General features: G+C 38.6%; 2 protein-coding genes across 3 annotated transcripts in view; both read left to right on the top strand.

The window, feature by feature from the left end:
• Vdac1 (voltage dependent anion channel 1) overlaps window positions 1-1,699 on the top strand; it is a 29,932-nt gene extending 28,233 nt beyond the window's left edge. For both annotated transcript variants that reach the window (XM_046467582.2, XM_046467583.2), the window contains exon 9: window positions 725-1,699. In XM_046467582.2, coding sequence (XP_046323538.1) covers window positions 725-816 — 92 coding nt within the window. In that variant the 3' untranslated portion in view covers window positions 817-1,699. The remainder of the gene's footprint in view (window positions 1-724) is intronic.
• Window positions 1,700-4,861: 3,162 nt separating this feature from the next.
• On the top strand, window positions 4,862-23,619 carry CUNH5orf15 (chromosome unknown C5orf15 homolog). The gene is made up of 3 exons (XM_046467580.2): window positions 4,862-5,039; window positions 19,310-19,833; window positions 22,006-23,619. Exons 1-3 carry the CDS (start codon window positions 4,904-4,906, stop codon window positions 22,135-22,137), a joined length of 792 nt encoding a protein of 263 aa, XP_046323536.1. The 5' UTR covers window positions 4,862-4,903; the 3' UTR covers window positions 22,138-23,619.
• The last annotated feature ends 2,293 nt before the right edge of the window (window positions 23,620-25,912 follow it).

Here is a 25,912-nt window from a genome sequence, read left to right as displayed (position 1 = left end):
AAAGGAACTGCAAATTGAAAACATTTGAAGAATTTGAAAAATAGTAATCAGGAGGAAAAAAGGCCGAGATTAACATATGTTACAATTTTGGTTACTTTCTTCCATCTTTTTTTCCAGTGTATATAAATAATGATACTTATTTCCAGCAGATTCTGAAAAACTAGCCTGTAAATCATTCCTGTTGTAGAAAGAGAAATAGGAAAAGTTGTTTGCAGGTTGTCTTCTGTATAGTCTGCTAGATGTGTGAGAGCTCTAGGAGATAATTCCATCTTTCAATCTAGGGAAGGCTAGGTTTATATGATGTTAGAAGCAAGTTACTCCTGGGGAAATCAGCCCTTTAGATCTAAGATTACAAGCTACTCTTGGGAAAATCACTTGGGGGGGTGTGCACGAGCATGTATGTTTGCATGCTATACATGTGTGCATGCTGTGGAGGTGAGTGTAAGACTTCGGGACTGATTTGGGTTGGGATTCCCTTTCAAGGCACCATTGCTGAAGAAGCCTACTGTGCGGTACCTGCAGTAGATAGACTACTTGTAGCTGGGGGATGATGAGAGGAGAAGGAAGTAGAGTTCCAGGGTAGATTTAGACAGGCCTTCTGGTCTGTGGAATAATGGTAATTTTGTTGTATAAGCTCACTGTAGGATACAGATTCTGAATTTGGTGTTAACCTTTTTTCCCTTTTCTTTCTTCCGTCCTTCCTCCTTTCCTTTTCCTGCTGCAGGTATCAAACTGACACTGTCAGCTCTGCTGGATGGCAAGAATGTCAATGCTGGTGGCCACAAGCTTGGTCTAGGACTGGAATTTCAAGCATAAATGAATACTGTACAATCATTAATTTTAAACTATTTTGCAGCATAGCTACCTTCAGAATTTAGTGTACCTTTTAATGTTGTATGTCTGGGATGCAAGAATTGCTAAAAATCATGTTAGACCTCCAGGTGAAAGAGGATTCAGCTTTAAAGTGTTACCATTTCAGAGGTACAGAAGAAATCGAGTCCAAAAAAAGGTCCTTTCAGCTGTAGACTTGTGTGTGTGTGTGAGGGACTTGGTGACCCCTCTAGAGATGCCAGGTTTACTTTTTTTTTTTTAATCTAGAAATGGCTGCAAATGGAAGCTGATAATGTATAGGCACTTTGTAAATCTGTATTGAGTAAATGAATGGAATTGTGACTTCCCGAAAATCAAACCTTGGTTTCCTAACCCTAATTGATGAGGAGCTCATTGCTTGGTGGTGTGTACAAACTCATCTGAAAGGGACTTTTTTAGACAGACCTTCATAACCTTTTTCCACTCTAGCCCATCGTCACCTCTTTTACACCAAAAGTAGTCTGCAGGGTGTGGTCACTGTTTCTTTTTCGTGCCATTTTGGAGTGGAGAGGGTGGACGTGATGAAGCCAATAATTCAGGATTTAATTCCTTTTTGTGTTGTGGTTTTCTTGCCCTTGCACCAGTGTCTGAAATAGCTTCCAGGAGCTCCAGCTATAGGCTGGGAAGAGTCTGCGTGATTGTAATCACACAGTGACAACACTAGGAATCTAAATTGGACTTCTGCTGTATTCTCACCACTCAATTTATTTTTTAGCAGTTTAATGGGTACATTTTAGAGTCTTCCATTTTGTGTGGAATTAGATCCTCCCCTTCAAATGCTGTAATTAACAACACTTAAAATAAAACTTGAATAAAATATTGAAACCTCCTCCTCCTCCTCCTATTGTCCTTATTAACAAAAATGTATATGAGGGGCTGGGGATGTGGCTCAAGCGGTAGCACGCTCGCCTGGCATGCGTGCGGCCCGGGTTCAATCCTCAGCACCACATATAAATATGTTGTGTCTGCCGAAAAACTAAAAAATAAATATTAAAAAAATTCTCTATCTAAAAAATATATATATATATATATATATATATATATATATATATATGAGAAGAGGGCACTTGTTTAGATTTGTTCTTTGTCCCCTTGCTCTGTACTGTGTGTGTGTGTGTTTTATTAGTTTTCTCTTGCTATATAACTATGGACTTAACAGCTTAAAAGAACACTCATTTCCGTCACAGTCTGCAGATCAGAAGAACCGTGGCACACCTACCTGGGCTCTCTGCTCAGGTTCTCACAGTGTTAACCAGGCTATGTTCTCATCCCAGCAAGAGGCTTGTGGTCCTTCTAGACCTACATAGATGTGGTAGATTCAGTTATTTTTGCTTGTAGGATAGAGGTCTGAATTTCCTTGATGGCTGTCAGCTTGGGTTCACCCTCAGTACTTAGAGGTTACCAGCATATCTTACCACATGGTCCCCTTCATCTCCAATGCCAGGAAAACAAAACAAAACAAAACAAAAACTTTCATGTCATATTCATCTTACACTCTTCCAGGAGATCCCCATCCCTTTCAAGGTCTTAGTGGATTAGTTTAGACCCACTGAGAGTAATGTTTTCATAAATTTAACTGTGGGGTAAAGTAACCTAAGCATAGATAAAAATACCATCATATCCACAGATTTTTCCCTGTTGGTCATGGAGGCACTCATTTTGGAATTTTTCCATATATTTGTGTGTGTGTGTGTGTGTGTGTGTGTGTATAACTTTATTATGATGGGTAACTCACACAAAAAAGTGTAATGAACTATCCAACTTCAGCAAATACAAACATTTTCCCCACTGATTGTTTTTTTAGGCAGACTTTTTTTTTGTTGTTTAATAGTGACATTCAAAACAGGTATCAGATTTATTTTTAGCATTTTGTGTAACTGATTACCCAGAACTGTGGGCCTTAGTGTTTGTCATACTATCTTCATCAGGTTTACAAGGACTTGCAACTTGTTTCTAAGTAAATGTTTAGAATTTTTCCAGAGATTCTGGTAAACAGGTTGCTGAGTGTATCCGGACAGGTGCCAAGTATAGTATTAAATATTTTGAAGTGTATAACTGCCCTCAATATGAGGGAACATTTTGCTCACCAATTACTTAATAAGTGTCTGCCTATTTTGTATGCTGTGCATTGGAATATCCTATGCAAAAATGAAAATGTCTTGAGTATATAATATTAGTTAAGAGAACTGGAAACAATCTGTTATGAAGACAAATGAACAAAGTGGACAAAGGTTCAGAGAAGAGGATTGAGGTGTGTTTATTACAGGAAAAAATCCTATTTAAGTCTAAAGCAATTTCCAAACAAGCAAGAGCTAGGATTGAGAGGTTTAATTGTTAAACTGAGTGTTTTCTTAAAAAAAAAAAAAAAAAAAAAACACAAAACAACAAAAACTTCATTTATTTATTTTTGCAGTACTGGGGTTTCCATTCAGGGGCTTGAGCATGCTAGACAAGAGATCTACTATTGAGTTACACCCCAGCCCCCCCCCCCCCCCCACACTGTTTTTTTTGGTACTGGGGACTGAACTCAGGGGCACTCAACTAGGAGCCACATCCCTAGTCCTATTGTGCATTTTATTTAGAGACAGTGTCTCACTAAGTTGCTGAGGCTGGCTTTGAACTTCAATCCTCCTGTCTCAGCCTCCTTAGCCGCTGGGATTACAGGGGTAGGTCACCATACCCAGCACCCTTGGCCCTTTTTATCTTTTGTGTCAGTAGTACTAGGGCGTGGAACCCAGGGCCTTGTACAGGCTAGGTAAATGCAGTATATAGAGCTCATCCCTAGCCTGAGGGGTGTTTTCTGTACTCACAGGAGTGAAAGCTTCTGGGCGCTGTGGGGGTGGGGGGACTGTGTGCTTTGGCTAACTTGGAAGTTTTGTAATGAGGGCACCATTCCGTCTATATGGGCTTGTGGTGGACTTTGGAAAATAAGCAGATGAATGGCTTCTCAGTTTTCTTAACACAGACTTAAGTGTTTCTGAGCTGTCTGGAGCCAGATAAATGCTATGGGAAAAACAGATTCAGAACACAGGCCCTTCTCTACTCTGTAGAGGCAGTTCAGCTGTCTCTGGGGACAGCAGCAATCTTCTGAGGGAGTCACAGACAGTGGTGAAACTGTGGACACAATAAATGTCTTTATGCCATGCTAACTTTCGTGACAATTAATCAAATGGGACCTTTATAAATTGAAGCCTATAGCTGTTTATTAAGGAAATATTCACAGAAGGAACACACAGACCAACGCATTATGCCAAGGCCCAAGTGAACTTCCTGGAAGTTTCTAAATTTGCATTTTCATATACTGGGGGTTTTGTATTTTAACTTACAAAATTTAAAAAGTAACAAAAGTGTATTTTAGGAAATCTGGAAGCTCTTCATAATGGTGACCCCCGCAGCCCTACTTCTAGCTACCTTCCCTGTTTCTTCTTTACCTTCTTATGCTTCCCGCTGTTGTCTCCCTCCCAATAAACTTTACAAAGGCTTTGTGGTTCATTTTGTTTTCTGCTGTACCCTGAAATATGGGGAAGTGCTAAATATTTGTTGAAATAATAAATGATTGTGGGATTGATAATAATATGGAGAAGTGCTAAATATTTGTCGAAATAATAATTGATTGTGGGAACGATAATAATAATATTTACCACCCAGATATGACCACTATTACTATTCTCGTTTTCATTGCCTTTGGGAGGTGGGGGAGTTCACTTTTATGATCAGTCTACTTGAAACAGCTACATTTTTCTTGAAAAAATGTTTTAAACTCTCTTATTGGAAGCATGGTACCCCGACAAACGGAAGGCAGCGAGGGGCTTGCCTGGCCCTCTTTAGCACCTTCCTCACCACATTCGTAACACGCGCGGGAGCGCAGAGCTATGCCCAAGAGGCAATTCCCACCACCTTTCCTCCTTATTCCTGTTTCCAGATGCTACGTCATCGCGCTGGGACGTAGATGCCTAGGACCGCGCTGCCTTACGCAAGGTCTGACGTCATGACGTAAGCCTAGCAACAGCGCAGGCTCCCGGCCAAGACCTTTATGGCCGCAGCTGCCTTGCGGAGGATGAGGAGGGCCTCGCAAGCGAAACTGCTTCCCGGGCCCGGCATTCAGACCCCCGGAGGGCTGGCGTGGACACTGGTCCTCGTGCTCCTGCTGGCGTCCGCCATGTCCACTGGTAAACGGGGCGTGACGGCAGGGCGGGTGAGGGAAGGAGGTGAGGGCCTGGGCGCGGGTCTGGAGACAGACTGGGCCAGGGGAAAGGACTTCCAAGTGTCCAGAGCAGACGGTGTCTAGTTGAGGCAGAGTCTGCCCAGCGTAGAAGGGGGCACATGGTGGGGTCCAAGACGGTGGAGTCTTCCAGGGCCTCAGAAGTGCGGCTGAGAAATGCAGACGCCCGGGAGCTGGGAGAAGAGTGTAGATGGGCGGGGAGCGGGGGAGTGGTGGTGTGGTTCACAATCTTGAAGAACGGACTGTCACAAGGAGTGGCGACTGTCGGGTTTCCACAGTTCTTTGGAATGGGGAGTTGGGTCTCGAAAGGGGCTCGGGGTTGCGGGGTGTGGTGTCTATGGAGGGTCCCAAAGTGTGTGTGTGTGTAGGAGGGCGGGGCGGGGACGTAGCAGGGTCCTGGAAGGAAAATCTTCCCCCCCCCCCTCCCATGAGTGATCAGTGACCCAGTGACTGGACGAACTGAACTAGTGAATGAATGAATGAATTAGAGAGAGAGAGAGAGAGAGAGAGAGAGAGAGAGAAAAGAGAGAGAGAGAGAAAGAGAGAGAGAGAGAAGAGAGAGAGAGAGAGAAAAGAAAGAAAAAAGAAAAAAGGTTGGGAACCAGGCTCAGGAGGCTGATGCAGGAGGATCACAAGTTCAAAGGCAGCCTTAGCAAAAGCGAGGCACTAAGCAACTCATAAAATACAAAATAGGGCTGGGGATGTGGCTCAGTCCTTGAGTTCAATCCCCAGTACCAAAAAAAAAAAAAAAAAAAAAAAGATAAAAAATTATCTGTAAACTGTGGTCCCCTTCTCTGTATCTTGGGTTATCCAGGACAACACTGCCTCAATTTAATGGATTTGAGAGAGAAAGGATTTCTTCTTTGCAGACGTTACCTTGTAGATAAGATTGAGACTTAGTGGGGAAAAATCCACTAGTAAGAATTTAGAATGATTTAGCAGTATCTTGTTCAGTAGTCTCGATTTTCTTTCAGTCCAAGACACAGTCCTTTTCTTCCAAAGTCTTTTTTTTTTTTTTTTGAGTTTTCAGATGAAAAATAGTGTGAAAAAATGTTTTAAACCCTCTTATTGGAAGCATGGTACCCCGCCATGTGGGAGGCAGCAAGGGGCTTGCCCTGGCCCTCTTGAGCACCTTGTTAGAGGAAGTTATGCCAGTGGGGGGCGCCCTTAAAGAGAACTGTGGAACTCCTATCTTTTTTTCCTCTCTCTCTTTCCCTTCCCTGACATGAGGTAAATGGGCCTCCTCCACCACACCCCCTCCATGATGCTGTATAGATTTATTCCTTTGCCAATCGTGAACATCCAGCCATACATTTTACTACAGTGCTTTGGGTACATATTTCCTCAAAAACACTGAAGGTAGTACAATACATTGCCTTCCCAGAGTTGTTTGCAAGTCTGAGGGGAAGGACTGTGGTCATTGTGATCCATTTTCCCAAGGCCCTTTCATCATTAGTAAAATGTAAGGAGGATTTCCCTGGTTAATGTTGGTATTTCTGTTCCTAAAGTATTTGAGTAGCATAATTGTTTGGATCATTTGATTATCTTAGAACAAAATGACATTTAAATATCTGTATTTCCAGCTGGAATGATTAAGAAGTCTGTATAGCAAGGAAGTAGTTACAGAAATAGATTTTTTGGTTGAAAATCTTGTGTTGGGGGAGAGGGGCAAATGAGGGGGACTGTGAAGTATTAAGGTGTCCTTTTGTCTCTGTTTTTATTTCTTAGAGTACTTAAATATTGCTGTAACCATATTAAAGATTTTAGGGAATCTTTATCTTTTTTTTTTTTTAAAGAGAGAGGAGAGAGAGAGAGAGAGAGAGAGAATTTTTTAATATTTATTTTTCAGTTTTCAGTGGACACAACATCTTTGTTTGTATGTGGTTCTGAGGATCAAACCCAATGCCTCGCGCATGCCAGGCGAGCGCGTTACCGCTTGAGCCACTTTTTTTTTTTTTTTTTTAAAGAGAGAGTGAGAGAGAGAGAGAAAGAGAGCATTTTTAATATTTATTTTTCAGTTTTCGGCAGACACAACATCTTTGTTTGTATGTGGTGCTGAGGATCGAACCCGGGCTGCACGCATGCCAGGCAAGCGCGCTACCGCTGGAGCCACATCCCCAGCCCCGGAATCTTTATCTTTTAAAATTGTCTTTATTTATACCTATTTTGAATGTTATAAATTCAGATTATTTCCTACTGAAAATAACTTTAATGAAAATGAACATATATGTTTTTTTATAGAAGCTCCATTGCAGTAGTGTAGCATTTATAAAGTTTGGGGTAATGTAAGTATTTTTTTGCAAGCATGCCTTATGTGGAATAATGTCAATGTAATCACTCTTATAATAAAAAAATTTAAATCTAGAATGTGTTGGGTTTCAAATTTCAAATAAGCCTACAGAAAGTTACCATATTAGGTTTATTTAAATTTGTTTCATAGTAGATTTCTTAAAATTTCAGTGCTTGGTGTATTCTTGGAAGTGTGTAGGAATTCATAAGTTTTATGTTTTTGTTTTGATAAAATCTAAAAAAAAAAAATACTCATTTTGTATCACTGGATGACCAGCTTATGTTCAAGCCTTGCTGAGCTGTTTCAAAAGTGCCTGCTTTTCTACATTTGCTATCTTTGTTCCCTAATGATCACCTTAATTTAATCTGTAATACATTTATTTATTTTTTTAAATATTTATTTTTTTAAATTGTAGTTGGAAACAATACCTTTATTTTGTTTATTTATCTTTATGTGGTGCTGAGGTTTGAACCCATGACCTTGCACATGCTAGGTGAGTGCTCTACTGCTGAGCCACAACCCCAGCCCCAATACATTTAATTTTTAATGCAAGTTTTCTTAAACCAGCATGTGAGTGAGTTCTCAGGGTCTTCTTCATTCTCAAGTTTGAAAAATGCCAATATGATTTTATTTTAAGTCATTTTTTTTTAAAAAAGAAAAAATTAAAGAAGAAAAATTTAAAAAGTCCTATTTTTAAAATGTTAAGTTTTAGCTAAAGAGGTAATACCAATTAGGAAAGGATAGAAATGGAAGATTTAGACACCTAGAGTAACGTGTATGTTTGTAGAAGCTAAGCAATTAAATCCATAAAGCAGGAGTTGTCTCTGTTCTGAAAATTCTTAATAGCTAACTGGATCAGCTTCTCTGATTTGAAGGATAAGAGGTCAAGGAAGTTGATTTACTTTGGATCAAATGTATCAGATGAATTCTTAGTTATTTTCCTGTGTGGTATTTGTGTATTACTTTTAAGTTTTTATTTCTTGAACAATACACATTCTGCTCCTACTTGGTGCTAGGTATTGAAGTTACATCATTAGTAAGGGTAATATTAAAGGTATTTTTAGAGCAGGTAGTGTTTCCTGGGCTTTTCAGGAGCAGGGGTAGGTGTAGAGACACTACTTGGGATGCCATGTGTAGTTGGTGGTGAGAATTGGATGAAGAGCACATTCAATAAACATTAAATGCCTACTACTTGCTAAATAAGTGGTGGGGGTGGAACAGGTAGGGAGATTAGCAAGTGACACTGAGAGTGAGTTAACCAGGCCAGATCTTTTGCACTATTATATAGACTTTGGTTTTTGAGAGAAAGGGAGAGCCCCTGGAGGGTTTTTTAAGTAGAAGAGTGACCTCATCCAATTTAAATTTTACAGGCTATCTTGTTGAGTGTGGACAGCATGGGTTAGGGTGGAAGGAGCCAGATCAGTTAGGAAGCTATTGTAATAATCCAGGTGAGGCTTGGAGTAGACAGTAGCAGTGGACAGGTGAAAAGTCTTCAAATTTTAAAGGTATAGTAACAGATTGGATGTGAGGTGTTAAGAAAATGACAACTCCAGGGTTTTTGGATTGAATAAATAGAATGATGGAGTTCCATTATTTGAGATGGAGACTGTGGGTACAGCAAGGTGGTTTTTTTTTTTTTTTTTTAATTTTTTGGAGTGGGGTTTAGATATTCATTTCTTTATTTTTTTTTTGAGATAATTAGCGGTTGTAAGAAATAATTATAGAGATTTTCCATACCCTTTACTCGGTTTTCTGAAGTTGTAGCATCTTGCAAAACTGTAGTATAATATCACGTGCAGGATATTGACATTGATATAGTCAAGATTTCCATTGGCATTTCCAATCAAGGGTATTTCCATTGCCACTTGTTGCCCCTCTGAGGTCACCCCTCTTCCTTTCTGCTCCACCCTCTCCAGAACTTCTGGCAACCATAAATTTGTTTTCCATTTCCATAATGGTATCATTTTGGGAGTCTTATATAAATGTAATCATGTAGTATATAACCATTGGATTGGCTTTTTTCACTTACACAATTCTCTGGAGATTCATCTAGGTTGTAGTATGTGTCAATAGTTTGTTCCTTTTTATTGCTGATTAGTATTCCATAGTATGAATATATTATACTTTAATGATCCATCTGTTGAAGGATGTCTGGTTGTTTCCAGTTTCTGGCTATTATGAATAAAGCTGCTGTAAACATTTGTGTACTGATTTCTGTCTGAACATAAGTTTTCATTTTTCTGGAATAAATGCCTTCGCGTATAATTTTGATTCATATGATAGTTATATATTTAGTTTTTTTTTTTTTTTAAGAAACTGCCAGATTGTTTCCCAGAGCCTCTGTTCTATTTTATATTCACACCAGCAACATATGAGTGATCTGGTTTCTCTGCATCCTCACCACTTTTGGTGGTGTTCTTATGTTTCATTTTAGCCATTCTGATAGAGGTGTAATGATATCTCATTGTAGTTTTGATTTGCATTTTCCTAATGGCTTATTATATTTTTATATGCTTATTTGCCATCTGTGTATTCTCTTTTGTGAAATGTCTCTTAATGTCTTTTGGCTATTTTGGGACTGGATTGTTTTTTCTAACCCTAAATTTCAAAGATTGTCTCGTATTTTTTCTAAAGGATTCATAGTTTTATGTTTCAATATGTGACTTATTTTTAGTTTTAATTTTTGGTGCTGAAGATTGAACTTGTCATACATATCAGGCAGGTGCCCTACCATGGAGCTATAGCCTTAGTCCTTTTTAAATTTTTTTTTTGTTTGTTTGTTTTAAGACAGGGTCTTACTAAGTTGTCCAGGCTAGCCTTGAACTTGCAATCCTCCTGCCTCTACCTCAGGATACAACACTGTGCCCAGCTATTTTTAGTTAATTTTTGTATCTAAAATAGTAGATTACATTGATTGCTTTAATAATATTGAACCAGTCTTGCATCTCAAGAATAAACTTCATTATTCCTGGTCTATACTTTTAATTTTTGTATTCTGGTGGTCCTGGGATGAAACCTAGGGCCTATGTATGCTAAGTATGATCTCTACCATTGAGCTACAGCCCCAGATCTTTTAATTGATTTTTATTGTACTAGTCAGCTTCATGTTACTATAATGAAATACCTGAGACTATTAACTTATATAGAGTGTGGTTTATTTGACTTATGATTCTGGAGGTTCCATTGGAAGATTGTGTGGTCTTATGGCTTTGGGTCACTGGTGAGGACTGTCATCATAGTGGAAATATATGGAGGGGCAAACATCAAACAGGAAGCAGGAAGAGGAAGAGGAAGAGTCAAGGGTCCAAAATTCTCCTTTGAGAGCATGCCCCCAATAACCTAAGGATCTTCCACAAGTCTTTACCTGTAGAGGTTCCACAGCTTCTTAATAGTACAACACTGGGACCCAAACCAAATCTTTAACACATGGGCCTTTGGGCACCATTCAACCTCCAAAATATAGCATTTATATTGCAGATTTTTATTTGCTAATATTTGTTAAGGATTTTTTCATGTATATTCACAAGAGATATCAATCTGTAGTTTCCTTTTTCCGTAAGGTGTTTGGTTTTGGTACCTAGCCAAATTCTTCTTTTATTAATATGTTTTGTCTTTCTTTTTTTGGTTAGCTTTAAAAAATGAATTGAGGCGCTGGGGATGTGGCTCAAGCGGTGGTACGCTTGCCTGGCATGCATGTGGCCTGGGTTCGATCCTCAGCACCACATACAAACAAAGATGTTGTGTCCGCCAAAAACTAAAAAATAAGTAAAAAATTAAAAAAAAATGAATTGATAAGTATTTTTTTGCAATCTCCTGCCTCAAGCTTCTGAATCATTGGGATTACAGGTGTCTGCCACCTAGCCAGCTTCTTCTTTTATTAATATGTTTTGTTTTTCTTTTTTTTTTTTTTTTGGTTAGCTTTATAAAATGAATTGATAAGTATTTTTTTTTTTTTTTTTTAATTCTCTGGAAGAGATTGTGTAGAATTGGTATTGATTCTTGTTTAAATGTGTGGTAGAAATTGATGAAACCATCTGGGCCTGGAGATTTATTTCTTAGGAGCTTTAAGTTAAGAATTCTATTTCCTTAATATTTATAGGGCTAATCAAATGATATATTTCATAGTAGGTGAATTGTGGTAGTTTGTGCTTTCCAAGAACTTTGTCTGTGTCATACAAGTTGTCATATTTATGTGTGTGGTGTAATTCATGATTATTTTTTATTTGATGTCTGTTGTATCTGACTTATATCCCTTGTTAATTTCTGATGTTGATAATTTATGTCTTTTTTCTCATTTTATTTTGTCTTTCTTGGTAGGGATTTGTCAGTTTTTCTAATCTTTATCTTTTCAAAGAACCAACTCTTTGTTTCATTGATTTTTAGTATTTTCCTGTTTTCAATTTTATATTATCTTTATTATTTGCTTTCTGGATTTTGAGTTTGTCTCTTCTTGGTTATTGAGATAGGAGCTTACATGATTGTTTTAAGACAGTCCCTCTTTTATATGCTTTTATTTTTTATATGCTTTTAGTGGTATAAATTTCCTTGTCATTGCTTTAGCTGTATCTCACATACCTTGACATGTTATATTTTCATTTGCATTCAGCTCAATGCTTTTTTTCCCCTTGAGACTTTCTCTTTGATTTATAAATTGCATAGAAGTATGTTGTTTAAGATAAACATTGTGGTTTATGCCTGTAATCTCAACTACTGGGAAGGCTGATGCAGGTGGATCACAAATTTCAGGCCAGCCTTAGCAAGACCTTATCTCAAAAAAAAAGTGTGGGGAGCAAAATCATCTCTCATACCAAGAACCAGGAAGATGTCAAGGTATATGAAACACAAATCAGTAGATGCTAACACAGTTGTGGCTGTGGCTGAATGGCAGAGCCCTTGCCCTCATGAGTTCAATCTCCAGTACTGGCAGAAAAAAAAAAGTGTATTGTTTAGTTTCCAAATGTTTGAAAAATTTTTCTTTTTCTTTTCCTCCCTTCCTCTCTCCATCTCTTCCTAGTTGAACTGGGGACTGCTCTTCTACTGGTCGACATCCTCAGCCCTTTTAAATTTTGAGTCAGAGTCTCAGTCAATTAATGAGACTCACTTCAAATTTGCAATCTCCTGCCTCAAGCTCCTGAGTCATTGGGATTACAGGTGTCTGCCACCTAGCCACCTATCCAGCTTCTTCTTTTATTAAAATGTTTTGTCTTTTTTTTTTTTGTAATACTGGGGATTGAACTCAGGGCCATACACATGCTAAGCCCATGCTCTACCAACTGAGTTACATCCCTGGCCTCAGTATCTGGTTTAACCCTTTTTCTCCTCTCTTTCTGATCTAATACATGCTAGGTTTTTTCGTTTTTGCCCCTCAGGTCTTTGAGGTTCTGTTTGTTTTTCTATAGTCTGTTTCTACAGCCTGGATAATTTCTGTTATTCTTTCAGTTCACTGTTTTTTTTTTTTTTCTCCTGACTGCCTTCATTCTGCTCTTAAATTCACCTCCTGAGCATCTTATTTATTCATTTGATTCTGGGGAGTGAATCTAGGAACAATCTGCCACTGAGCTACATCCCAGGCTTTATTGATTGATTGATTGATTGATTGAGATAGGTTCTTGTTAAGTTGTCTAGGCTGGCCTCTGATTTGGGATCCTCCTGCCTCAGCCTTCTGAGTAACAGGGATTACAGAGTGTACCACTGTGGCTAGCTCTGGTAGCATCTGTTGATTGTGTTTTTCATATAGCTTGACATCTTCCTGGTTCTTGGCATGACAGATGATTTTGGATTGAAACCTGGACTTTTTTGTACTATCCTATGGGACTTATTTAATCTTTCTCTTTCAGTTTTTTTTTTTTTTTTTAACACTGCTGTGGCAGGGGTTGCTGCACACACATTACTGCTGTGTAGGGGTACAAATCTTGTTATTTACATTTGCTTGCTGTTGACACCTAAATAGTGGTGGTCTCCTTGTTTTTCTTGGGTGGGGGTAGGATTCTGGCTTCCCTCAGCGTCTGCACTGACATAATTGTGGGCGTGGCCTTGTTATTGTTTGATGATGGTTGAAATCTTGACTGTATATTCGTTTTCTTCTGGCACTGTTCCATTGGGGAGGGGAAGAGGGTACCTGTTATTCTTTCCTGATCTTTTGGCTAGAGAAAGTAGCCTCTTAGGGGACAATTCTGTCAGTACCTGTTTTAGTCAGCTTTTTTGCTGCTGTGACTAAAGGACCTGACCAGCACAATTAATAGAGGAGGAAGAGATTATTTGAGGGCTCACAGTTTCAGAGGTCTTGGTCCATAGAAGGCTGGCTCCATTTCTTGGGGCTCAATATGAGGCTGAACATCATGGTGGAGTGTGTGGCAGAGGGAAGAGGTTCACATTATGGTGATCAAGAAGCAGAGAGAGAGTCCATTCTCTAGATACAAAATATATACACCAAAGCCATTCTCCAGTTCCCACCCCCCTCTAGCCACAACCTACCCTTCAATTAATCCCATTAGGGATTAACTCATTGATTAGGCTAAAGCTATAACCCAATCATTTCTCCTCCCAACCTTCTTGCGTTGTCTCACAGATGAGCTTTTGGGGGACACCATATCTAAACCATAACAATACCCCTTCTTGTTTTCAGGTTGCTTGCTTCTTTATCTGCCAGTTTGGGATACATGAGATAAAAAGAAAATTTAGGACTGTGAGTCCACTTTTTCATCACTCTAACAAATACGAGATGTTGAGCTTTTAAAAAGAAAAGATTTACTTTGAGTCACAGTTCTAGAAGTTTCACTTCATGATTGGTTGGCCCCATTGTTTTGGCTCTGTTGTGGCACATCATGGCAGGAGCTCATAGTAAAGCAAAACTGTGTACCTCATGGCTGGGAAGCAAAGCTGAGGAGGAGCAAAGACTGGGGAGAAGGGAAGAGCTTGGCATCCATGATCCCCTTCAAGGGAGCTCCCAGTGATCTGACCTCCCAGTAGGTCCTACGTCTTAAAGTTTCTACCACCTCTCAATACTGCCAAGCTGGGCACCAAGCCTTTAACATATGGACCTTTGGGGAACATTACAGATCCAAGCTATAGTACCGGGGAAGTCACTACCATGTCATTTCTTAGGTTCTGAGTCTTGTAACTGTCCTGCCTTGTTCTTTCCACCTTTCAGAGTCTTCTTTCATTATATGTATATAATGTTCAAAGGTTTTAGTGGTTCTTAGTGGGAGAAATAGGGAAGAAGAGTACATCTGTCTTCCTGTAAACCAGTGATAATCCATTTTGAACCTGTTAATTTGAATGTCAGACATCTGAGGGGAGATGTCAAGCAGGCATATGGGTCCAGTTCACAAAAGTTCCCTTCTGATGGCTTCATTTTTCACTGAGAAGTTAGGAAGTGATGTCAGTTGAAAATGAGAGTAACAGAGAAGGTGTTGGAAATTTGATAGAGGAAAATGTGAATTGCATCCTAAGAGGGGAGGAGGGCAAATGGACCAGAAATACAGTATATAATATCTTTATATATCTTTAAACAATCTGAATTTTTGGTTTTGAATTTCAAATGAAAACAGTAGCAAGTATGTATTTATTTCCAGCCATGTTCAGCTGCTTGATGCCCTTGGTGAATTGTCGGAAAGCTTGATTTAATGAGGGGTAGATTTTGCCTCACCAAATGAATGAGTCAAAATGAGTAAGAGGGAAGGGAAGGGGCTGTGGATGTAGGGCAGGGATTGTAATGGCTGATCACAGAATTGAATCTTGGTTAAAAAAGCGAAGAGTATGTATTGGTGGGGTTTGGTGGAGGCCAAGGATGGGTGAAAAGTGTGAGGATCAGAGAGTAGTAGTCTTGATGGATTGAGAATACCAGGGGATGAGCTGAAAGGATAGGAGGCTGTGTCAGCAAGTAGAATGCATGAAATAGTTGATGGAAGAGTTGTGATAAGAGATAATGACCATGGGCAAGAGAGACTAATGTAAGGAGGGAGGGCTAGCTTATCAGAAGAGGGGAGGTTAAAGATGTTGAAATCAAGACAAGAGTACTTGTCTTGTATTAAACTTTAAGAGCCAGGAGCTGAAATCATTAAAAATTAGAGGACACAACCTGACAAAAGTGAGTGATAGCTGAAGATATGAGACTCACAGCTTGTGGAGCTTATGGAGGGAATGGTCTAATCTGTATGAGGCAGAATCTGTGGTACAAGGATGGTGGGAGAATAAATTATTAATTAAAAGGGTTGTAGGGCTAGTGTGTCTTTAAGGGACTGTTAGGTTTTAGTTATACCAAGAGAATGGAGGATGGAAGGAGAGATCTGCTGAGGATTGTGAATTCTAGAGTGCTCCATGGAGACTTTCTTTATAATCATTCCCCCAGGTATCAGCTTGTGTTCTTTAGACATAAATGAGTATCCAAAAAGTCAGATGTAGAATAACAATTGTTTTGAAAGTCATGGTTAATTACTTGGCTCTCAGTTATTTGAATTTTTAATTTTATTTAAAAACATGACTGGCTATACTTTGGGACAAAAGTTAAATGCATTATAGAAATAGTAATGTATAACCTGAACTTAACTAAGTTGAAGTGATGAATGTAAAAATTCTTTTTAGAAGTCCCTGTTTAATAGTTTTTGAATTGTGTACTCTGCAAGAGGTCCTATTTTTCTTTTCTTTCTTTTTTTAAATATATTTTTTAGTTGTAGATGGCACAATATCTTTATTTGTTTATTTTTATGTGGTGCTGGGAATTGAACCCAGGGTCTCACGCATGCAAGACAAGTGCTCTACCACTGAGCTACAGCCTCAGCCCCTATTTTTCTTTTCTTCTAGTAAACAATTTCAAGGAACCCAATAACTGAGAATGTTTTAAGAGAGTTTAATTTTTTATTTTCTTTCTTTATTTTTATTTTTGTAGCACGGGGGGTTGAATGTAGGGCATCACACATGCTAGGCAAGTACATGACCACTGAACTATATTCCCATCCCCCTTTTAAAGCTAGGCACCCCCCTCCCCCCCCCAAAAAAAAAACCTACAAATAACCCAATCAATAAATGGGCCAAGGACATGAACAGACATTTCTCAGAAGATGACATATAATCAATCAACAAATATATGAAAAAAATGTTCATCATCTCTAGCAATTAGAGAAATGCAAATCAAAACTCCTCTAAGATATCATCTCACTCCAGTCAGAATGGCAGCTATTATGAAGACAAACAACAATAAGTGTTGGCAAGGATGTAGGGGGAAAAGGCACACTTGCTGGTGGGACTGCAAATTGGTGCAGCCAATATGGAAAGCAGTATGGAGATTTGTTGGAAAACTGGGAATGGAACCATCATTTGACCCAGCTATTCTCCTCGGTCTATACCCAAAGGTCTTAAAAACAGCATACTACAGGGACACAGCCACATCAATGTTTATAGCAGCACAATTCACAATAGCTAAACTGTGGAACCAACCTAGATGCCCTTCAATAGATGAATGGATTAAAAAAATGTGGCATATATACATAATGGAATATTACTCAGCAATAAAAGAGGATAAAATCATGGAGTTGGATAAGATAATGCTAAGTGATTAGCCAATCCCCAAAAAACAAATGCCAAATGTTTTCTCTGATATAAGGAGTCTGACTCATAGTGGAGTAGGGAGGGGGAGCATGGGAGGAAAAGATGAACTGTAGATAGGTTGAGGGGTGGGAGGGGAAGTGAAGGGGCAGGGGGTTAGCAATGATGGTGGAATGTGATGGACATCATTATCCAAAGTACATGTATGAAGACATGAATTGGTGTGAACATACTTTATATACAAACAGAGATATGAAAAATTGTGCTCTATATGTGTAATAAGAATTGTAGGGCTGGGGATGTGGCTCAAGCGGTAGCGCGCTCGCCTGGCATGCGTGTGGCCCAGGTTCGATCCTCAGCACCACATACAAACAAAGATGTTGTGTCTGCTGAAAACTAAAAAAATAAATATTAAAAAATATTAAAAAAAAGAATTGTAATGCATTCCGCTGTCATGTATTTAAAAATTAAAATCAATAAAAAAAATAAAAATTTTATTTTTAGATAGGGTCTTGTTATGTTGCCCAGGCTAACCTTAAACTTTTCGATCTTCCTGCTTCAGCCTCCTGAGTAGCTGGGATTATAGGTCTGTATCACCATGTCTGGCTACTATCATTTTATTTTTTTTACTTTTTTCAGTGCTGTCGATCCAATCCAGGACCTTGCACATACATACTAGGCAAATGCTCTATAACTGAGTTACATCCATCAGCCCTAATCTTTTTAAAATAATTTATTAAATTATTTTCTTGGGAGATACTATTCATCCTAGCTGAAACCAGCTACATGAAATAGATATCAACTGTATTAAGTAAACAAATATATTCACATAAAGGATTGTCTGTACATGCACACGTTTGTGAAAGGCCTAGTGTGGCTTGGTTTAATCTTATCCCCATAAAATATTTTATTTTAATTTGATAGGCTTTAAAATATTATCTAAATATATTTATATCCCACAAGCCTTTTTTTTAAAAAAAAAAGCATAATAGGGCTGGGGATGTGGCTCAAGCGGTAGTGCGCTCACCTGGCATGCGTGTGGCCCTGGTTAGATCCTCAGCACCACTTACAAACAAAGATGTTGTATCCGCCAAAAACTAAAAAAAATAAATATTAAAATTCTCTCTCTCTCTCTCTTTAAAAAAAAAAAAAAGCATAATAGATGTCCTCGAAGGTCTTCAACAAATTCTACATTCAGTTATGTATTAGAAACACTGGTTAATTTCAACAGGAATTCCTCAGTTGAATCTGCCTCTATTAATACTTCTTGTTATATAGTTACTTACATAAATAATTTTCTAAACCATGCTGAGTAGGTAGCACCACAGGGAACTGAGAATTGGTGTCTACTAGATATCATTTCCTATACCTAGATTGCCTCCTCCAGTCTTTGTAAATACTTTTTGTTTTCTTCTTCTTTTCATATGGGGATTGAATCCAGGGGTACTCTACTGAGCTACACTCTCAGGCCTTTTTTTATTTTTAGGTAGGGTTTTGCTGATTTGCTTAGGGCCTCACTAAATTGCTGAGGCTGACCTCAAACTTGGGATCCTTTTGCCTCAGCCCCCTGAGTCACTGGGATTGCAGGTGTGTGCCACTGCGCCAGGCTGTAAATATTTTTTTTTTTGGTGTGTTTGTGAGGTGCTGAACATTGAACTCTGGGCCTCACACATACTAGGAAAGTGCTTTTATCACTGAGTTACAGATCCTGCCCCTTCCCCAGTCATTATCATAGTCTAACAAAGCTGTCACTGAGCTTTCAAGTTCCAGTTTCTAATTTTTGTCCTTTATGACTTTTCCCTTTCTTTCTTCTGTGGGTACTTTAAAAACTCTGAATGAGGGAGTCTTCCAGTTCAAGTGTCACTTAGGAATGCTGGACAGCTTGCTCATATCTTCTCTTAAATTAGTTATATTACAAGTATTAAGTTTCCAAATTACATATCTTTTTTGTGACTTCTTGACCCATGATTAGCCAGCTCTCTGTTCTGGGGATAGGGTGGAGCCTGGACAAAGATTACTGAAGTCTAGCCTCTCCCTGAACGGAAGCTAGCAGGAATGGGTAAGGGCTGTATGTGGACTTTTTCATCTGACCTAAAGTCAGATCCCACTGTTTTCTTTCAGTGGTGGGCTATGCCACAGTGGGTTCATTATGCTACTTAAATTGTTACTACCCAGCAAAGCAATTGTTTTACCTGATGAATAATTAACTTAAAAGAAATATAACTGATTGCTGGCTATTGAGACTTAATAACTAGTTCTTGAGAGAAAGTTATAAGAATTTAGCAGAGGGTAATGCTTAATTAAAAATTGAACTAAATATTGCTTTTAGCTTGGTAGAGATGAGTTGGAGATTTCAAGGTAATGGCTTTCTTCATTTATTTCAGCTCTTTCACTAACAGAATCACCGGACCAAACTGTACAAAGCTCACATATTTCTACTTCAAATATGAAAGCTGTAACACAAGAAAACCTGATCAAATCTTCTATTTCCCATATCAGTACCACTCTCCCTCCTGCAACCAGTACAGAGAAAAGTAGAAGAGCATCTGCAGCCCCCCATCCCTCCCCTACCACTTCTCTGTCCCAAGAGGAAGCTGATAACAATGAAGATCCGAGCATGGAGGAGGAGGATCTTCTCTCATTGAATAGTTCTCCATCTACAGCCAAAGACACTATGGACAATGGAGATTATGTAGAACCAGACTATGACTGGACCACCAGCCCCAGGGATGAGTCCGATGAGACTTTAGAAGAAAACAGGGGTTACATGGAAATTGAACAGTCAGTGAAATCTTTTAAGGCCCCATCCTCAAATGTTGAAGAGGAAGACAGCCATTTCTTTTTTCATCTTATTTTTTTTGCTTTCTGTATTGCAATTGTTTATGTTACATATCACAATAAAAGGAAGGTAAGTTTGGGGGATTTTTCAGCCTCGTTGTGTATTATTAGCTCAGTTATATTTCTTATCAATTATATTTTAGTTTAAATTGGTAAAATATCAAGCTGTCTAATTGATTTGTAAATCTGTGGTGTATTTTAACAAACTACAGACAGAATACTTGTATGTGTTTCTTAAAAAAAAGGTGTCAAATTATTTCTTAATGAGTAAAACGCAAGGTCAATATTTTTTTGTTTGTTTTTTTCCTCTTCAGTACTAGGTATTGAACCCATGGGTGCCATATCACTGAGCCTTATCCCCAGTCCTTTTTATTTTTCATTTTGAGACAGGGTGGTTTTTTTTTTTTTGGTACTGGGGATTGAACCCAGGGGTGCTTAACCCTGGCCCCTTTAAAAATATTTTATTTAGAGACAGGATCTTGCTAAGTTGCTTAGGGCCTAAGTTGCTGAGGCTGTCTTTGAATTTGTGAATCTCCTGCCTCAGCCTCTGAAGCTGCTGGGATTATAGGTGTGTGCTAAATGCCTGGCTGAAATGGATCTTTTTTTTTTTAAGAGAGAGAGAGAGAGAGAGAGAGAATTTTTTTAATATTTAATTTTTAGTTTTCGGTGGACACAACATCTTTGTTTGTATGTGGTGCTGAGGCTCGAACCCAGGGCCGCACACATGCCAGGCGAGCGCACTACCGCTTGAGCCAAATCCCCAGCCCCTGAAATGGATCTTAATAAGTTACCACAGCTGGTCTCAAATTTGTGATTTTCCTGCCTCAGCTTCCTGAGTTGCTGTTGTAACATGTTACAAAAAATTTTTTTTTTTAAATTTTTATGTCGTCATTTAGCATTGATATCTCAGTTGTGAGTACTATGATTTTATAATCTTTTTTTTTTTTAAATAGTACTCACACTGGCTCTAAAAGTATTTAATGTTTATTTTAGGAAATTCAGAAAACATGAGTTTAGAAAATAAAATTCAAGCTATTATCCAAGGGTATTAACATTTTGGAATATTTCTGATCTATAAGTGTATATATAATTCATACATACATGTGTATAAATTTTAAATGAATTTTATATATTTTTTTATCTTGCTTTTTGCCTAACAAATCCTGACCATTTTCTATAATATTAATATTCTTTAAAAACATTGTTTGATAGCTGTATAATTGATTCAGCCATTTTCCTATTGGACATTTAGATGATTTCCAATTTTTGGTTCATAAATAATATTGTAACAAACATTTCTATGCTAAAACACTGGCTGGGTGATTTAATATAAGAGTGCATCTCTGTACCATACATAAAGGCTGAAGAGTTGAGCTTTTCAGAATACTCAAAGAGAGATCAAACACAGAATTTCCTTTTTAATACTAATGGTCAGGAAATCTCAGTTCTTGACTATTGCTTTTAATTCCTGGAAAGTCATCTTCCTATTCTGAGCTTCATTTTCTTATCCAAGAAATGACAAAATTGGGCCAGACAATTTCAAAATGCTTATAACTTTGAGAATCAGTTAATCTAATGATAGAAAGTAGCAAAGAAAGCCGATCGTGGTGGTAAATGCCTGTAATTCCAGTGGATTAGGAGGCTGAGGCAGGAGGATTAAAGCCAGCCTCAGCAAGCAAAAAAGTGAGGCGATAAGCAACTCAGTGAGATCCTTCTCTAAATAAAATACAAAATAGGGCTGGGGATGTGGCTCAGTGACCAAGTGCCCCAGAGTTTAATCTCTGGTTACCATCCCTACCCCACCCCCCGGCCCCCCAAAAAGAAAGAAAATAGCAAACAAACTAACCCTCAGGTTATTTGTCATTACTGACCTATCACTGGCTTTGAATTTGTAGATAGACAGATTTTTGAATGCTAGTGATATTGTACCCTAATGTTTGGTGCTGGACTATCTTTGTTATAACTCCTAATGGACTTGTGAAAAAGTAGGCTACTGGGCTCCATCTCAGCTCCTAATTCAGGCTAAAAATAGAGCCCCAGAATCAGAGTCACTCCTGTGTCCATTGACATCTGAGAAGCACTGTCTGACCTTGTTTATAAGATGAAAAAACAAAATAGCCTTTTTTATTGTTGATATTTTAGTTTTGGGAACTGAAGAGAGAGAGATTTCACTTGTTATAAAAACTTTTACTATATCTTTTTTCTCTTTTGTACATCTAATTAATTTTCTTTTTTATTCCAGATTTTCCTCCTAGTTCAAAGCAGGAAATGGCGTGATGGCCTTTGTTCCAAAACAGTGGAATATCATCGTCTAGACCAGAACGTTAATGAGGCCATGCCTTCTCTGAAGATTACCAATGATTATATTTTTTAAAGCACTGTGATTTGAGTTTGCTCATTATATAATTTTATTTGCTTGACTTTTTATATGATATTGTGCAGTTGTTTGCCATAGGCAGTTGGTACTTAAATGAGAGGCGCATGTCTCTCTTTTGCCTTGGTGCTTTGGAAATTGAATGTCACAAACAGGGAGTATGTGATTTTTAAATCTACATTTTTAGAGCTGAATTAAATCAGGTGTTGTCTGAAATGTGAGTTAAGCATTACCTTACATTTACACTGGTAGTTTTTGTTATTTTCCATTCATTGTACTTGTTCTGGAAGTAATGCTACTTTTAAAGATCCCAGACTTGTAACTAAATTCTAACATAGTTAGTACTATTGACTTAGAGTCATTCTCTGCCATCCAGGTACTATTTTTTAAAGACACATTACTTTGCGGTCCCAAGCCAAAATATGCAAGGGTATTTGTAATAGTACTTTGCATTCAAGTAACACACTTTTTTCTCTACAGAAAATTGCTTTGTGTATTTTAGGCAATTAAAATACAGTTTAAGATAATGAGACTGCTCAATCCCACTACAGTTTTAGGTAGCATATTAAATGTGTCTAAAAATTCTGGCAGAAGAGACTGAATTTTCAGTGATTGTAGATAAAATATTATATAGATATCATTTTTTGGTTTGAATTATTGAATTAAATTACAGGTAGAAATTGGTAAAATGTTAAATAGACGAAGAATTACTTTTAGTTAGCAGTTGATTGAACCACAGGTTCCTCAAAAATTTCAAGCAGTGGGCAGAGTTTAAAATTATATCATTTGTTCATTTTGGTTTTTATTGTATAGTAAGTTTGAGTAAATTTTAGGGCCCATTGTCACTTAAATAAGACTGTATCTCAGTCTTTCAAATTAAAATTATGCCTGAATGAAATTATTTGTAATTGGGCTGGGGATGTGGCTCAAGTGGTAGCGCGCTCGCCTGGCATGCGTGCGGCCCGGGTTCGATCCTCAGCACCACATACAAACAAAGATGTTGTGTCTGCCGAAAACTAAAAAATAAATACATAAATAAATATATTAAAAAAAAATGAAATTATTTGTAATTATTTGAAATTATTTCTTGTTTGTTTATTTTTTATAGCAACTGGAAGTTATTTACTGTATTTCCTTTGAGTCTGTCTTTCTATCACAAAGAATTGATCAGTATGTAAATAAGTGATTTGAACCATGTTTGACTTACAAGTGTCACTACAACTTTTCAGAAAGCATCACCTCTACTATGTGTTAAACAAGGCCCGGGCGAGCCACATTCATGTGCTTTGTGTAGAGAGAGAAGAAGCAGCACCGTCCATCCTTCCTCTTGGCTGGACACTTGACTGCCCCAATGAGGAAAGGAAGCACGATGGAAATACACCCAAACTGTTTTATTGCAGTAGTTTTTTTCATATTTGAAATCGTACTATTTAATATTTTGAATAAGATTTTAAAAAATAAATCCAAGATATAATTCCAGGATTTTATAATTGTGTTTCATTTTAGTAGTAATGTGGTGACAGAGGTCAGTGCTGTCTGGGAGAGGAAACAAACTTGATCCGCTTGCTATCATTCCCTCTTAGCTGTAGAACTTTGTCTATAAGAACGCCACCTATATTTTAAATCCTTATTTAGCTCCAATTTCCAATAAAATTGAAACTGAAACAAAGTAGGATGGCAAAGGAAAGGACCTGCTCAATGTGCTCTTCCTAGCATCCTGGACTCCCTATTGTCTGGGATGGGAGCCTTTTCAACTTGGAGGCTCATCCCCCTTTAGTGGATCTAGATCTCCTAGGTACTTCCCAGTCTTTGTCACTCAAGTTCCAGTGCTGCCATCAAGCAGCATTTGACTTTTGGAGCTTCAGATTATACATTAATTAAAAATGTTATTGGAGTCACAGAGGCATCTGCTGGACAAAGGACTGAAGACCCACATTTGAACCTTACAGCATTTATGTATGTTATTCATGTGTGTATGATCTGCTCCCTTCTTCTGGATAGACCAGAAGCTGTACTCAGTGTTGATACTGATGGCATAAGTCACCCTTTAGCTCCCATCTGTGTCTTAACTGAAAAGGAATGTATTGAAACTTGAAAGACAGAAATAGACATTTAGCATTTGTATAGGCTGGCATGCAGGCATGTCTCGATGAGGGTTTCTTTATTTTAGGTGTAAACTCGGGATGAGTGTAAGCTCTTTGGGGAGCATGTTGTTTGCCCCAGAGTCTCTTGAGAATAGGAAGTAGCTGTTGCTGTCTTCCTACCCCCAATTCAACACTGTGCCTGGCACTTTCTAAGATATTCAGTGCAATGTTTGAGAAAGGAAGAAAAAGTAAGATAGCCCAACTCTGCAGAGGATCACATAGTATATAGTTTATGCTAACAAACTGGACACAACGGCTCTTAGGGCTTGAGAGCCAGGATGTAGCCTGATCAGTCATTATCTGCACATCCACATTTCTACTTGAAGCTGAAACCAACACTGGCTATGAATTGTCACCCTTTCCCCCAAATACCAGGTCTTGGTTAGAGCAGTTGCTGCCTGTCGAGGTCAAGGTTGCTGCTGACACAGCTGCCAGGCCTTCTACCTCTCTCCGCCCCTGCTGTGTGTGTATGATGATTGCACTTCTGCCTTAGCTGGTTTGCTGCTCTAACAGTTGTCTCTCTCATGGGCTCTACCTGAAGCTGTTCCATCTTGTCTTCTGAGGGCAAGATGTTTTCCAAGTCAACAGAAGAAAGCTACCCTGAGGTTTGAGGTCTATTTGGCCTGATCCAGCACAGCCTTGGCTGTAATTTTTACAGTAGGATTTTGTTCACCTGTGTTTTCACTTTGACATGAGGAAGGGAAGTTGCTTGGACAGATTCTAGAATGGAATGAGGACCATTTCTGACTCATGTCAGGAGCCTGATCTCATGACGTTCTGTCTAGGCAGCTTAAGTAACTCAAGGGATTTGATTTTGGATAAGCAACAGCTTCTACTGAATGAGCTCTTAAGTTTATATCTCTTTCAGCTCCTTCTGAAAATAATCCTTGATTTGTTTTCTATCAGTAATGAAGCTCGAGATTTAAAAGCCCTTCCTTCCTACTTAGGAAGTCTTTATCTGTCACTCTAATATCTCTGCACTGAAACCTTCAACTGCCTAATTTCTCTGCTGGGAACTCCTTTACTTCCTGGATGTCCTCTCTTGCAGGCATGAGGGTTGGGTGTACTGACACCTGAGACCCTTCCATGGGAAGCAGTGTCTTGGAGCAGGTTAGAGCTGTGGTGGGCCCTAGAATCTCAGAGGTCAGGATTCCCATTCTGGGCCTGACCCCAAGGCTCAGAGTCTTCCCCAGGCCATTCTGTGGCCTCTAGAAAGAGGCCAAACATATTTCCTGCCATTTCCTTGGGAGTGAGGAAGGGTCAGGGTTCTCAAGGGATAACAAACATTTTGGGCCTTATTGGGGCTAAAGTTGGCTTGGCCCATGTTGCTTCTCCTTGGTCTTTAGAAATACAGACCTAAGGAGAAAAGCAGGGAAAGGATGGGTGTGGAGTAGGGCAGGGGCTGGATGACCTTGATTGAGCTTTTTGTTACTCATTTCCTACTTTTAAAATTGGTGATTTATGACCTTCCAGGTCTGTTAGGGGGAGTAGATAGTTTTTGTTTTGTTTTGTTTAGATAAGGCTCCCGATTCCCTATTGCTCTAGAACACAAGACAGCTAAAGAAATGTGAGAAGAAAATATTACTAAAGGTCCTCAATAATTTAGGTATGTTCTCTTTTCCTTTCTTTAA

Source organism: Marmota monax, unplaced genomic scaffold (genome assembly GCF_021218885.2).
Source record: "Marmota monax isolate L192 unplaced genomic scaffold, Marmota_monax_Labrador192_F-V1.1 WCK01_AAM20220418_F8-fsc00199, whole genome shotgun sequence".
Taxonomy (NCBI): Eukaryota; Metazoa; Chordata; class Mammalia; order Rodentia; family Sciuridae; genus Marmota; species Marmota monax.
Note: the sequence above shows the minus strand (reverse complement) of the source record. Positions and strands in the feature narration are given on the sequence as shown.

Excerpts from the sequence above, each read along its gene's own strand:
- CUNH5orf15 (XM_046467580.2), top strand. The coding sequence starts at position 4,904 with ATGGCCGCAGCTGCCTTGCGGAGGATGAGGAGGGCCTCGCAAGCGAAA. Across the intron at positions 5,040-19,309 it reads GGCGTCCGCCATGTCCACTG|CTCTTTCACTAACAGAATCA; the intron begins GTAAACGGGGCG and ends CATTTATTTCAG. Across the intron at positions 19,834-22,005 it reads CATATCACAATAAAAGGAAG|ATTTTCCTCCTAGTTCAAAG; the intron begins GTAAGTTTGGGG and ends TTTTTATTCCAG.